At 39.6% G+C, this 14972-nt stretch overlaps 1 protein-coding gene across 8 annotated transcripts in view; it reads left to right on the forward strand.

Moving 5' to 3' along the window:
* TENM3 (teneurin transmembrane protein 3) overlaps positions 1 to 14972 on the forward strand; it is a 1407247-nt gene that overhangs the window by 1288674 nt on the left and 103601 nt on the right. For all 8 annotated transcript variants that reach the window (XM_040418697.1, XM_040418698.1, XM_040418703.1 and 5 more), the window contains 2 exons: positions 5795 to 5914; positions 9586 to 9847. In XM_040418697.1, the coding sequence (XP_040274631.1) occupies positions 5795 to 5914; positions 9586 to 9847 (382 nt within the window). The remainder of the gene's footprint in view (positions 1 to 5794; positions 5915 to 9585; positions 9848 to 14972) is intronic.

Here is a 14972-nt window from a genome sequence, read left to right on the forward strand (position 1 = left end):
ACCTGCCTGCTGCTATTCCTGAGCAAGCTCTGCACTGGTGGCACTCCGATCCCGCAGCTGAATCCTCTTTAGGAGACGATCCTGGCGCTTGCTGGACTTTCTTGGACGCCCTGAAGCCTTCTTAACAAGAATTGAACATCTTTCCTTGAAGTTCTCGATGATCCTATAAATTGTTGATTAAGGTGCAATCTTAGTAGCCACAATATCCTTGCCTGTGAAGCCATTTTTATGCAACGCAATGATGGCTGCACGCGTTTCTTTGCAGGTCACCATGGTTAACAATGGAAGAACAATGATTTCAAGCATCACCCTACTCTTAACATGTCAAGTCTGCCATTTAACCCAATCAGCCTGACATAATGATCTCCAGCTTTGTGCTCGTCAACATTCTCACCTGAGTTAACAAGACGATTACTGAAATGATCTTAGCAGGTCCTTTAATGACAGCAATGAAATGCAGTGGAAAGTTTTTTTTGGGATTAAGTTAATTTTCATGGCAAAGAAGGACTATGCAATTCATCTGATCACTCTTCATAACATTCTGGAGTATATGCAAATTGCTATTATAAAAACTTAAGCAGCAACTTTTCCAATTTCCAATATTTATGTAATTCTCAAAACTTTTGGCCACGACTGTATGTATGTTGCTTGTGGAATCATGAGCCTGTTCTTCAATGGACTACTACTTATTTGAGCAGAAAAGTAGAGAGAGACAAGCATGTGGAGAGGGGAGGGGGATGATTGTCATCCAGTATCCCTTGGTCATGTTAACCCTGTAGGAGACCAAGATAACTTTGAAACATATTAGCAGAATAAAGGGAAAATTCTCTATTGGTTATCCATACAACTTCATGTAATATGCTCCTGTTTCCACGCAGTATTATTCCATTGAATATAGGAGAATATAGTACGTCTGCTCCTAATTCTGTGTTCATATACCGGGACATTTTTTTTTAACTCCGAATGCCCCAAGAGTACACGTAATGTATATACCTGTAGTCTTCTTAAGTTTTTTAGGAGCTACTTAATAACAAGCATAAGACGTTTATGCGCTGCTTATTCAAATTCTGCCCATCCTCTTCAGTCTATCTGTTCTTCACCTTCACACATATTTTTCAAAGTCTGCTTGGAAATATCTTCCTGTTGTTTATTTCTACACATTTCGTTCCAGATGTCCTTGCAGTGCACTGAATTCCATTCTCGGCCTCTCTACCTCGTTAGGTGCTAATGACATCAGTCTGATATATTCTGAATGCGAAAACCTACAATGCTGAATGCATACTTTCCAAATCACAATGGAATTGTCTCTTATTATTCCCAAGTAGTTATTTTCTGAAGTTTTTTTTTTCTTGCTGCTTTCCCCCCCCCCCCCCTTATTTTATTAATATAAATTGCAAAGAAAACATTCATTATGGCGCTCTGATTTCATAATCCGCCTGACTGGTATTTTACTGAAGCGGTAATGATGTGAAATACAAGCAGTAACTGAGAGCAGGTGCCTTGTGTCCTGCTGAGTGAAGGAAGATGATTTACACTAGAACTCCTGGGTCTAAGGTAATTTAACAGTATTAATGCAGTTAGGCACAGCAGTTGATTAAAAGTTGTTGCACAAATGTTCCTTATTGCCCCTTCTAAATCTTCTCCCTTCCTGTTCCCAGCAGATGTACCAATTGCTGCAAAATTAATTGGAAAGAATACTTTTCTCCATGCAAGTGCCAGATATTTGACATGTCGAAAGCTTGAAGGTTTATTCTTCTGTGAGAGCTTTTATAGCTACTGTAAATGAATGGACTAATCATTTAGTACCTTGCCATTCATTAGGTAATATTAGGCTTTTTAGAGAAAAATTATTCTGCAGGCTTACATCTGCATTACTTGTCAACGTTCAGCAGAATCCTAGTTCTGCTTAAGACATGACCACCTTTTTATTTTTATTCGCAGGTTAATTAAGGTGCAGTTGGTTGTCACTGGTGACAATATATTGCAATATGCTGTCCATTTAGCAGTTTGCCAGTACTAGTTAAGCCTTAAAGACTATATACAGAACAGTGTCGTCTTAAGTAGACCATAGGCACTGGGCTGTTCTCTAGACATAACATAGTAACGTAGTTTGGAAGGCTGAAAAAAGACATCCTCTCATGCAGTTCAGCCTGTTATCTTGCAAGTTGATCCAGAGGAAGGCAAAAAACTCCATGAGGTAGAAGAACATTTTTCTCATTTAAGGGGAAAAAAATGTTTCCCTTAAAAGTTCAACGACCCTTCTCCAAAAATCTAGTAACTATAATCTGTAATATTATTACCCTCCAGAAATACATCCAGGCCCCTCTTGAACTCTTTTAGTGAACTCACCATCACCACCTCCTCAGGCAGAGAGCTCCATAGTCTCACTGCTCTTACCGTAAAGAATCCTCTTCTATGTTTGTGCACAAACCTTCTTTCCTCCAGACGCAGAGGATGTCCCCTCGTCACAGTCACAGTCCTGGGGATAAATAGATGATGGGAGAGATCTCTGTACTGACCCCTGATATATTTATACATAGTAATTAGATCTCCCATCAGTCGTCTTTTTTCTAAAGTGAATAACCCTATTTTTGATAATCTTTCTGGGTACTGTAGTCCACCCATTCCATTTATTACTTTAGTTGCCCTCCTCTGAACCCTCTCTAGCTCTGTTATATCTACCTTGTTCATAGGAACCCAGGAACTGTACACAGTACTCCATGTGTGGTTTGACTAGTGATTTGTAAAGTGGTAGGACTATGTTCTCATCACGGGCATCTTTGCCCCTTTTGATGCAACTCATTATCTTATTGGCCTTGGCAGCAGCTGCCTGACACTGGTTTCTACAGCTTAGTTTGCTGTTCACTTAAATTCCTAGGTCCATTTCCATGTCAGTGTTACCCAGTGTTTTACCATTTAGTATGTACTGGTGACTTGCATTTTTCCTACCCATGTGCATAACCTTACATTTATCAGTGTTAAACCTCACCTGCCACTTCTCTGCCCAAGCCTCTAATCTATCCAGATTCATCTGTAGCCATATACTGTCCTCTTCCGTGTTAAATACTTTACACAGTTTAGTATAGCATTTTTTATAAATAAATGGATACCTTAATGTGCAACCATTCTGCAAGTATTCCACAAAAAGTATACAAAAAGACATAGTGTAGCCTAGACCTAATTGGGTGTCACCATTCCCCTTGTCAAAGGGATGTGTCCCTACACTGTCTGATGCTATCAGCGATTATTGGACAGTTTCAGTGTGAAAAGGAACAGCTCTTTGACAAGGTGAATGATAACACCCCATTATTATGAAGGACATGTCATTCGAGGAGACAGCTCCTCCATAAATCAAGAGACTTACTAATAACATCTTCTCTGAACGCAGTCATTCTCTTTCCTTTTCTTCTCCATCTGGCCCAGACAGCTGATGACTGTAGAGGTTGCTGCCACAACTTGTTTGGCCCCTTGCTTCTCCAGCCATCCTGAGCCTTTATAGCACCAGAAATAAATGCAGATCCCAGAGTAAATCCCAGATTAAATACAGACCCAGGAGTAATTTCAGAACCCCGACCAGATCCTCTTAATAACTACAGACCCCAAAGCAGACCTACTAAATAAATGCAGACCACAAACCAGACTCTCTAAATACAGACTTAGACCAGATCCCCTAAAATAATTCAGATCCCTGAAAAAAAATTAAAATAATACAGACTCAATACCAGATCCCCTAAATAAATATAGTCCATGGACCAGATCCTCCTCTGTGAAGCTTCCTTGCTGCTGTGCTATCTGGCTTCACAACTAGAACAGATATGGGCATGTGATCTTATTTTTGCAGGTCCTTCAACAGTAAGAGGACTTGCAGCCATATGGTCATGTTTGCTTATTTGTGCAACTTGTGCTAGGGTCATTGTACAAAGCAGTTTTGTTTTAGTTTTTGCTAGGCATCCACTGAATCCACCCATTATATCTGATACAAGATGGGTCAAGGATGAGACAAACTTTATTGACTACAGCTATGTACAATATTGTATTGGCAGTATTTAGTGAAAAAAAGCACCTGATACATTTAAAACATCGTTATGATTTCAATGCAGTGGTAACAATGAATAACTGGTGCCATCTGTGCCTTTTTAATCAAATAAAATGCACCCTGCAATCCAAAAACAGACGTAGATGTTTCTTTATAAAACATTCACGGTACAATAGCAAAATGGAACAATGTAAAAGGCTAGGACCCAACTCAAAATTCCATTGGAACACGTGAGTTAAGTATCATCATAACAAAAAAGACCATATCATGAGAATTTTCAAAACTATAAAAAGTTCCAGTATTATTACAGTTTGCAACACATTAGCCTTAGAGATATCAGGAGGATCTTGAGGGAACAATAAGAAAATGACACAAATCTGAGATGCTTTATAGTTACATGGTCACTTATCCTGAAAAAGGCATATGTCTATCAAGTAGCATCCAAAACATTGGTACTTAGACTTACCATTGCCTTACATAACAAAATGATCCTAGCAGGTGTGGTTTGAATTCTCTACCTAAATCTATACTACAGTATATACTATATTGGTGCCAAATGCCACCAAATGCAATGATATCTTGCTGTTGAAAATCCATATGCACTGAGGGGCCCTATCTATATTAAGTACTTGGATAACATACCAACGTAGCATAACATTCGTTGGGCCGCAGTGCCCATTTATAGAGCTTCTTTTTCATATACTACAGTAGAGCCCAAATTTGTATAGACCCAGATGCTAAATGTAGCCTCAACACCTATCCACTTTTGCCACTGGATCCTGAGCATGGCCCAGCACCAAACCAACATATATACTTTATACTCATCTCAGACAGTTAACCCCAACATACCACTTCCTCATTCACTTGGGTCCAGGAAGCAGCTACATGGACAATTATTTGGTCCTTAAGGCCCCTCTTCACTGCCCGATATCCTGGCAGATTATTGCTAACGAACGTTCATACAACCGCTCGTTAATGATAATCGGCCAGTTTAAAGGTGCTGCCGATTACCCGATGAACGAAATGCTTGTTCATTGGGTAATAAGATTGTTTGTGCAGTCACCTAAACTGTTATTTGTGGGCATCAGATCTTGCTGTCTAAACAATGATCCTGAACAGGGACGAGCAGGCGATTATCGTGAAGGAACGCGTTCTGTTTACGTCATGGATAGAGACAATATCTTGTAAGTCATTGAAAACTAGATTAAGCGATCCTACAGTATTAGAACCCCATCAAAGAACTCATCATATCTTATCATCCTTGACCCTCTTAGTATGGAGAGACTGAGATACAGACGTTAACAGCATTCAAACCATACTTTTTAGGTTACGAGGGAATTGGACTTTGAAAGATGGGTTCATGGTTGTTGTGAAGATGATGAAGTAGAAAGTTTCTTGGAGATGTTTCAAAGTTTAAGAAAGTCTGGCAGTTCCAAGAATATATTCTAAGATTCTTTTCAAATGCAAATATAGTATTGTGGTTACACTGTAAGGTTTGTGTGCAGGAATACAATGTTTCAGGCCCTTCAGCACTGAATAGGTGATAAAAGGTTCATCTGGAAAAGGTTACTTCTGCACAAAGATTTTATTGTGTTTTTCTGCTCCAGCTAGAGGTGCTCACCATTGGGCAGCTTTATGATGCAGGAACTTTACACTGAACCACCTGAGGTAGTGAAGCGGGGAATTATGTCATGAATCACCTCTCAGAAATCAAGTGTGTACATAACCTGGAGTCTTCTGTTCTTTCTCTCCCTGTAGCCTTGCATCTGTAATTCGAGGCCAGGTTCTCACAGCTGATGGAACACCGCTCATTGGAGTCAATGTGTCATTTCTGCATTACCCGAACTATGGATACACGATCACACGCCAAGATGGGATGTAAGTGCATGTGCTCATAAATTACAGGGAGTGCACATAATAAAAGTAGAAAATGTCATGTTTTATTACATTGCTCTTTCATTTACAGGAAAGCTTTTTATTATGTAATTATTAGAAGCCCTTGCGATGGCAGACACCTTCAAAGTTTGTGTTATCTTAAATATAAAACTGTATGCAGAAAATGAGTGACTGTATATAAAATCACATTACTACTGTGCTGCAGATTTCTGACCAAATAGTACAACTTTACGCCACCTCAGTAGCGCTCCTCTTTGACTTAGTAGTGCAGCATTTATTCTCCACAGCTGCTCTTTGTATTGTAACAAGGAATGGCAGCCATACTTAAAATATGTAGGGCTATGAAGTAATGTCATCTGGTCATTCTTCTTTCTGTCAGTCTTGTGTATGTTACCCCCATTAGAGATGAGCAAATTTATGAAAACTTTGATTCGGCTGCTTTGCCGACTTTTACAAAGAAATTCGCTTTGTGACTAATGACTTCATCACGAAGTGCATTTCTTTGTAAGTAGCCGGCGCAATGACAGGGAACGATCACCCCACACCAAAACCACCCCCCACACACCCCTGTCAATGAGCATTCCTTGCTGATCGCGGCACCTGAGATGAAAAATGAGGGTTTTCAGGGGTTAAAAAAAAAAAATACTCACCTCATCTGTTTGAATGCGTAGAGGCCACTACAGCCATCTTGATTGAAGTTCCCATGTGAAATCTCGCGCAGTGCGTGATGACCTCATCACACTGGCCGGCGTGGTGACGTCATACATCACCACGCACAAGGATTTGCACAGGATCATGAATCAAGATGGCCATGGCAGCCTCTTTGCGCTCAAATGGATGAGGCGAGTATGATTTTTTTTTTTTTTTACTGCCATTTCAGGCAAAATTAATTTGTTACCACAAAGCAGGAGGAAATTTGGCTTTGCAGCAAATCGAATTTTCCATGAAATTCGGATCGAAGTCCACTTCGAATATTTCCATTCGCTCAACACTAACCCCCATAATTAAGTCTGGTGCCTTTTATGTGTATGTCTGCATGGAGTATTACATAAATGGAAGGCAGAGCTTGCTGTAAAGTTGGGACGCTATGCAACACCTTTCAGTCCTTCAACTCAATATTGGAATAGTCATTATTCATTTACATATAGCTAACATGTTCCTCAGCTCTGTACAGGGATGGTCATGACGCACATTGAAATACAAAGATTGTCATCACTCACATCAGTACCTCTCCTCCTTGGGGACAATTTAAATTCCAAATTAACCTAGCTGTATGTTTTTGGATTGTGGGAGGAAACTGGAGAACCAGGAGGAAACCCATGCAAACACAGAGAGAATAGACTCCCTCCATGCAGATGCTGTCTTAGTTGGATCCCAACGCTGCAAGGCACCAGTGCTAACCACTGAGCCACCCTGCTGTGAAATCTAGAAATGGAGCGAAGGCGGGGATTTTGATTGCGCCAATAGTAATTAAATAGAATAATCTCAGCCAGGCTCGGACTGGCCCACCAAAGTACTAGAGGATCCTCCGGTGGGCCCAGGCTCAGATGCAGTAGTAGGTCCAAAGGTCCAGGAGAAGAAAAAAAAGCATTTGGCTGCCTTTGGAGATTATCCCTTGTTGCCACTAGCATCTATTCCTTTGATTCAAAAGCTATTAGACATTATGGATAATATTGAGGTTGGTCCTCAAGAATAATTTCCTCTAGTAGACCCCAGCATTTGTCTCAAGTAAGAATGGATGACAGTATTTTCACTCATTCATACTGTAATATACTTTAGTGATGAGCGAAGTTTTTGGAAATTCAATTAGGCTGCTTTTCCAAACTTAGACAAGACAGTCGTTACAAAGTACTTCGTCACGAGTCTCACATTCCATTGTATGTAGCGGGCGCAATGACGGGGAACGGCAATCGTGCCACCCCCTGTCATAGAACCCCATTCAACACTGATCATGGCATCTGAGAGTCACATTGAGGCCTTTCATCCATTTGATCATGGAGATGCCATCGCGCCATCTTGATTGAAGAAAACACACCAAATCTTGCGCGCTGATGTGATGACAAGGTGATGTTACACATCAGCGTGCGCAAGATTTGACATGTTTTCTTCAATCAGGATGGCTGTGATGGCCTCTCCATGATCTAATGGATGAGGCGAGTATGTTGTTTATTTTTTTACTGCCATTTCAGGAAAAATTTATTAGTTACCACAAAGCATGATGAAATTAGCCTTTGTGACAAATCAAATTTTTTTCTGAGATTCGGATAGAAGTCCACTTCGTAAACTTCGATTCGCTCAACACTAATACTGATATGTGTCCATCTTGGAGTGTGTCCCAGTTCCCAAGAATAATTTATTCTGGTGGGCCCCAGGAACCCTAGTCCGATACGGATATCAGTTCAAGTGAGAATTGATGACAGTACTTTCACTCATTAATATACTGATATGTGTCTATTTTGGAATGGTTATTCCCACAGTATGTACTTCTTAGTATGATGCAATCTGCATACGCTAGCAGTCACTGTTTTAGTTGCATTTTGGGAATGTAAGGGCAGCACTATTCTGTAGATGCAAGTGGAATATTTATATTTTATCAGCAGTACCTCATTTAGTCAACCAGCACAGTGAAGTAGTGGGAACACGGTGTATTGTTTGTCCAGTTACTAATCGGGATGGTGCTAGAGAGACCTGAAAAGCACCATAGACCTTCAATGAAGTATAATGATGACATATGGTTATACAAGTGTGTGAGATTCTGCCAGTAAATACCCCTTCAAATAAAAAAAACATCAGTTATAAATGCGCTAGATCTAGATAGATAGTCATCCCTTGTTTTAATAGCCTGAATGTGGTAAAACATCGACAACATCAAAAATTTCATCTAAAGAGTAGGAGTATTATTCAGTTGACATTGGAATTATTCATAAAAGCAGAGCCCCGTTTTCTGGTGACTTTAACAATAAGTCCTTTGTGTCCCATAATGTGACAATGGCTTTTACATTATCCATTAATTTCTATACATATTTGCTTCTGCAACATCATTGATTCTGCATCCGTATTTAATGATATGTCACATTTTGATACATGTATTCAATTTAGCATTGTTAGTGAGCACTGAATTATACGTGGATCAAAATATATGATCACAAATCCTACCCTGCGGCTGTCTTCAGCTCCCCAGGCTCTTGTTTATGTGGGTCTATTCTACAATCTGCAACCTGGCTAGTTCCTGGGCATAACTGCTCTGCATCCCTTTCCGTGTCTCTAGGCTAGAACTAAGATGATATAAGCAGATAAGTACCAAATTAGAAAATTTGCTGAGATGCTTGTGGTTCTGGGAGCCCTCTGCCAGATGCGATGGAATGAAGTTGGACCATTGTGGGCTGCAAACTGCATGTCTGGAGTGCTTTTCATGTTGATACAATAAAGGTTATAATCTACAGGAAAATAAATCAATATTCTTTAAACCCAGCAGAGCTGTTTGGAGCGTGCTGCATACTGTTTTCTTTCATTATGAGTGCCGCATCTGCCAGTTTAGTGTCTATGCTGCTTCTGCTTTGCATTGTGATACTTTGTTACCAAGAAAAACTTGTTAGCATCTACATTACCATTTTATTGTATTGAACGTCAGTGCTATTTGTTTATTCTCCCAGGTTTGATCTGGTGGCTAATGGTGGTGCCTCTCTTACGCTCATGTTCGAAAGAGCTCCATTCCTCACACAATACCACACTGTCTGGATACCGTGGAATGTTTTTTATGTCATGGATACCCTAGTGATGAAGAAGGAGCAGAATGAAATACCTAGTTGTGACCTGAGCGGATTCATCAGACCAAACCCTGTTATAGTATCATCTCCTTTGTCCACATTCTACAGGTCATCTCCTGAGGACAGCCCTATAATTCCTGAAACACAGGTAACCATTTTCCACTTGGAGTTTCTACTTCTTTATTATATAAAGTATAAGCCTGCATTCACATGACCGTATTTGCAGTCCACATCCGATCCTCATTCTTTGTGGATCGCACTTCATTTCTATGGGGCCACAAAAAATACATCCTAAAATTGTTCTAATAGGGAACTCTGACCTGGAGTTATATTATATAAACTATGGGCCTCCGTTCCACACCTTCTGGATTGCGGACCCATTCAAGTGAATGGGTCCGCATCCGTGATGCAGTGCACAAACAGCCGGTGCCCGTATATAGCGTACCCACTATTTAAGATACGGGCACCGGCCAACAACGGCCGTGTGCATGAGGACTTAAGCAGCAATACAGTAACATATTATTTTTAGGCTTTATGTACATGTCAAGGTTATGGGTAGAGATGAGCAAAGTTTTCAAAAAATCAATTCGCCAGCTTTGCCAAACTTCATCAAGAAGTTCGATTTGTCATGAATTACTTAATCACAAATCACTTTTCACCACCTTTCAGGGTTAAAAAATAAATTATACTCACCTCATCCACTTGATGATAGAGAGGCAGTCCGCTCCCATCTTGATTGAAGAAAACCCGCCAAAGAACCTGCGGCGAGCGTGATGATGTCACCACGTGATCATGCTGGTCGTGTGCGGCAAAGTCAGCATTAATGACGTCACCGTGCACGACAAGCTTGATCATGTGGTGATGTCTTCAAGCTCACCGCAGGTCCTTTGGCGGGTTTTATTTAACCAAGACGAGAACGGACCGCCTCTCCACAATCAAGTGTATAGATGAGTATAATTTTTTTATTTTCAGCCACCATTTTTGGAAAAATGTATTCATTACCATGAAGCGCTAGGAAATTCGGCTTTGCATTGAACAGAATTTTTCCTAAACTTTGGATCCTTGGATTCACTAAACACTAGCTATGGGCACAAGCATGTGTCATGGCAAAGACTTTGAGTCATGGTATAGTGCTATGGTGTGTTATTTCTTCATTCAACTTGGTCATTGTATAGAATCACAATACACCCCTGTGCATGAATCATTAAAGGCGTTTTCTGGGGAAATCATTTCAATTAAGCATAGGGCCAGAGTGGGTTACAATAACAAACGAACAGTGCTGACCCCACCGATCCTTACCACTGCTGCTCAGCTGCTGCTTGAGTCACTGCTCCACTCAACTCCTTGGTCTTGGGGTTAACCTGCACAAAATGGCTTGGACTGCTCACCCAGCAAATCACTGGCCACAGTGGTGACGTGCCTCAGTCAGTGATTAGCTGAGAGGGCAGTTCAAACCGTTTCCTGCATTTCAGGAAATGAATGAGAGTAGGGACTGGAGCAACGGGTTAAACGTAATGCAGGACCAGAGAGGGGAGTAATGATCATTTCCTATGTTAACTCATTTCATACCTGTTTTTAATTAAAATTATTCCACCGGAAAACCCCATTAATGGAATAACAATATCAAGCATTGCAAGAATTTAAGGCAGCAATTTCCTTGCCAGACCATTCGGAGATTATATACTGTCTTGTAGCATTTTATAGTCTACAACCCGTTTGAAAACAATTGTTTGAGAGTTGCTTATGGGGCCTGCAAGTAACCTTGATAAATTTTAATTCCATTAATTCCACTGCATTAGGAAATTGCTGTTTATTCTGTAATATTATTGTAATACGAGCAGTCTTGGGACATTGTTCTTATTTATTAAAGTTTTGTAGCATAAAGGTAAATAGGTCTGTTCATTATACATGGGAGTCTACACACCATAGCTACATGGCAGAAAAGAGATAAAGGTCTATCAAGGCTCTCGCTGCTCTCCACCTCCCTTCCCTTAGTGTTGGGGATAGCTGCAGGGGACTGTACACAGCAGATGTGTGTGGAGATAAGGGAAAAGGTTCAAGGAGGGCAGCTCAAACAGCCTGTAGATAGGGAGGAAAGCACACAGCAGACAGCAAGGGAAGACAGTATCATCCTGGACAAACAAGTCCAGCATTTATTACACCCACATGAGAAAAGTCTTAAACTAAGAATAAGTTGCAAGCTGTTTAGCAGAGGATCTGAAAATCAATTATGGTATGAAAATATTTATTTTTATCAGAGTAACATGTAAAAAAACTAATTTTTTTTTTTTTTTTTAACAGCAAAGGGGTCCTAAGCCTTTAAAACAGATTTGTCTGCAAATTAAGTGGACAGATATGCTTTAAAAATAGCTTTATATATCAGTATATGAAGAGCAGTGATGTCATCACTTGTACTTTAATAGGAATTAAACATTTAGATGTGTGAGGAATAGCGCTGTCACTTCCATAGCAGATAACGGTATATAGAGGCTTCATTTGTTAAAGTGTTTCATAATAGAATCCATAACTGTCAGTGCAGGTAAAACATAGTTACAGATGTAGCACACACCAATATAACAATTGGTTGCTGCTGTCATCTCTAAAGATAATTGCATTACTGTTATATGCTAATTATCTTTTTTAATCAGCAGGTAACATAACAGCGGTGCATTGTTTTATGTGATAGTGACGCATGTTACAGTAATATGGAGAGCATTCATTACAAGTAGCTCACTCTGTTAAAACTAATACGAGGAATAATTGCATTTAGAATATAAAATGAGCGCTTGATGCTTTCACTGTATTACAGTATATGGGTAGAACGAAAGTGCGATACTTTTACTGATCTGTATCTTTATAATTATTACTCTGCTGACACAGCAAAGGGTACTGCATCCGGCTGTTTCTGGGCTGGATACATAATTGCCAGCAGTTACAAATATGCTGGGATTGTCCCAAATCCTGGCAAATTTAGTTTGTCCTGACCCAAACAGTGGGTATTACTGGTAGGTGTGGGTTGAACCAGCGCAGGGGGTTAAATGCCACAAAATATTATCCAAGTATGTGGATATTGTGTATTCTGTTGATACATTGTATTTTATGCAGTCACTGCAGGCAATGGCGCTTGTGTACATCTCTCCATTTGTCCCATCTCCTTGTTTTCGGAAACCCTATGACAGGGAATATGAAAAGTCCAAGAATGAGATTATCCTTTTCAGGGCAGCTAGGTGGGATAGACTAGGGTCTTCTTAGGGAACGTATTCTTATCTAATATTGTATTTTAGGTCTTTTTTAGTTTTTTGGTTTTTTGGTGTTTTTTTCCTCTCAGTGATCTTTGATTTTTACCATTATATGGTTATGTAATTCCAAAGTAGCCTCTAATATTTATGTATGTCTGTGTCTTCATGGAGCAAATAGTGACTACAAGACATTTGCTCGAAAAAAATTCTATACGTAGAATATGCATAGCTTTATTTCGCATTATTAACTCACCCCAGCCACAAGCACAATAGTTCTTGTCTTTTTATAATCTGTGATACTGAGCATGTGCAGAGTGGTTGATCACCAATAGTTAATCTGAGTCGTTATCTAAAAACTAGCTGATTTTCGCAGTCAAGTCCCTAATACTTTCCTGTGATTTAAAGGAGTTATCACATAAATGATGAAAAAAATTTAAAATAAATCATATATCATAGAACATGACAAACTTGTTCTAACAAACTTAGAACCAGCCTTATATCTCACATAGATCAAGTGATCTGTCCATTCATTTGCTAAATTTATTTTAAGCCTGCAGCTTAGGGCTGGGCACTTTCTCAGGGGGTGTCCTTTCTGCTGCAGCTGGTGGCAGTTGGAGAATGGAACTAAGCATGTATGCCAATCTCAGTGAGCTGGACAAAAAAAAACAAAAAACGATGGCGCTATACATATTGATTTCAGTAACTCAGTAGCTATACTAAATTTTAATTATATGCAATTACAAAAGTATTCAGATCTGAAATCTGGGATGACAATGCCATGGTGTATCATTACCGGTATTGATATTTTATGTATATATGTTGTGGGGTACTTTAAGGTTTGTCCGCTCCTAGACATATTTACATCTTGTTTTGGCTTTGATATGACTTTTTGATTTTCCACCATTATGTTTAATGATATATCGATAAGTGAGGTCTGGTTTCAGTTGCCCATCCCAACCTTCCTATAAAATTAATGGGAATGAAGGAGACTTTACCTTGATAGGAGTTAAAAACAGTTTAGTGGAAAAACTCTTTTGACGAAACGTCCTAAGTACGTATAGTACAGTTTTTCTGGATTGCTGGGGGAGCCTCATCTTTGCTAGATAATATTGACACCTATACTTCCCAGTGGATGGTATGCTAAAGGTTCTTCTCATCATGAAAGACTCAACATGACCACTGCATTGTAGGAGACTTTTGACTGTGCATTGTAGGAAACCCTTGTTTATACATCGCTATATCAGAAGAATAAAGTGGAAATTAGGTGACCATTGAAGTTTCTACTCTTCCCATGGGTATTTAAAAAAACTTTGGTAATAGAGAAGAATCCTACGTACAGTATGTTGGTTATAATTACGCCATGTATCACACATCTAAATAAAAACTAAACGATACCATTACACACAATATGTAATAATATAGTTTTAGGATTTTGTTTAGTTTTCCATTTTTTTTGTTGTTTTCTCAGTTTTTACCTCTTTTACCTGCACAACTAATGTATCTGAAGGGCTGTAATTTGTGTGGAGTTTTCACTGACTTTAAAAAGCTTTCTTTAACGTGTTTTATGCTTTTGGGACATAAAATCTACCTTCAAAAGAAGCAGTCATACTGTGACAGTTCTGTGCCATTCGCTGGGACAATTTACAAATGAAGCTGGCTTACATTTAGAACTGGTGCTGGATGTCCCAAAGTTATAGAGAGATCTGCGCCAGAGCAGGGGCTTTATTAAAAGGCCGGTCTTAATAAATGTGCCCCACAGTTCTTAAAGGAGTTATCTGAATTTTTTATATTGCTGGCCTATCCTCAGGATAGGTCTTTAATATCTGATCGGCGAGGGGTCCGACACATAGAAACATAGAATGTGTCGGCAGATAAGAACCATTTGGCCCATCTAGTCTGCCCAATATACTGAATACTATGGATAGCCCCTGGCCCTATCTTATATGAAGGATGGCCTTATGCCTATCCCATGCATGCTTAAACTCCTTCACTGTATTTGCAGCTGCCACTTCTGCAGGAAGGCTATTCCATGCA

This window comes from Bufo bufo, chromosome 2 (assembly GCF_905171765.1).
Source record: "Bufo bufo chromosome 2, aBufBuf1.1, whole genome shotgun sequence".
In the NCBI taxonomy this organism is placed as follows: Eukaryota; Metazoa; Chordata; class Amphibia; order Anura; family Bufonidae; genus Bufo; species Bufo bufo.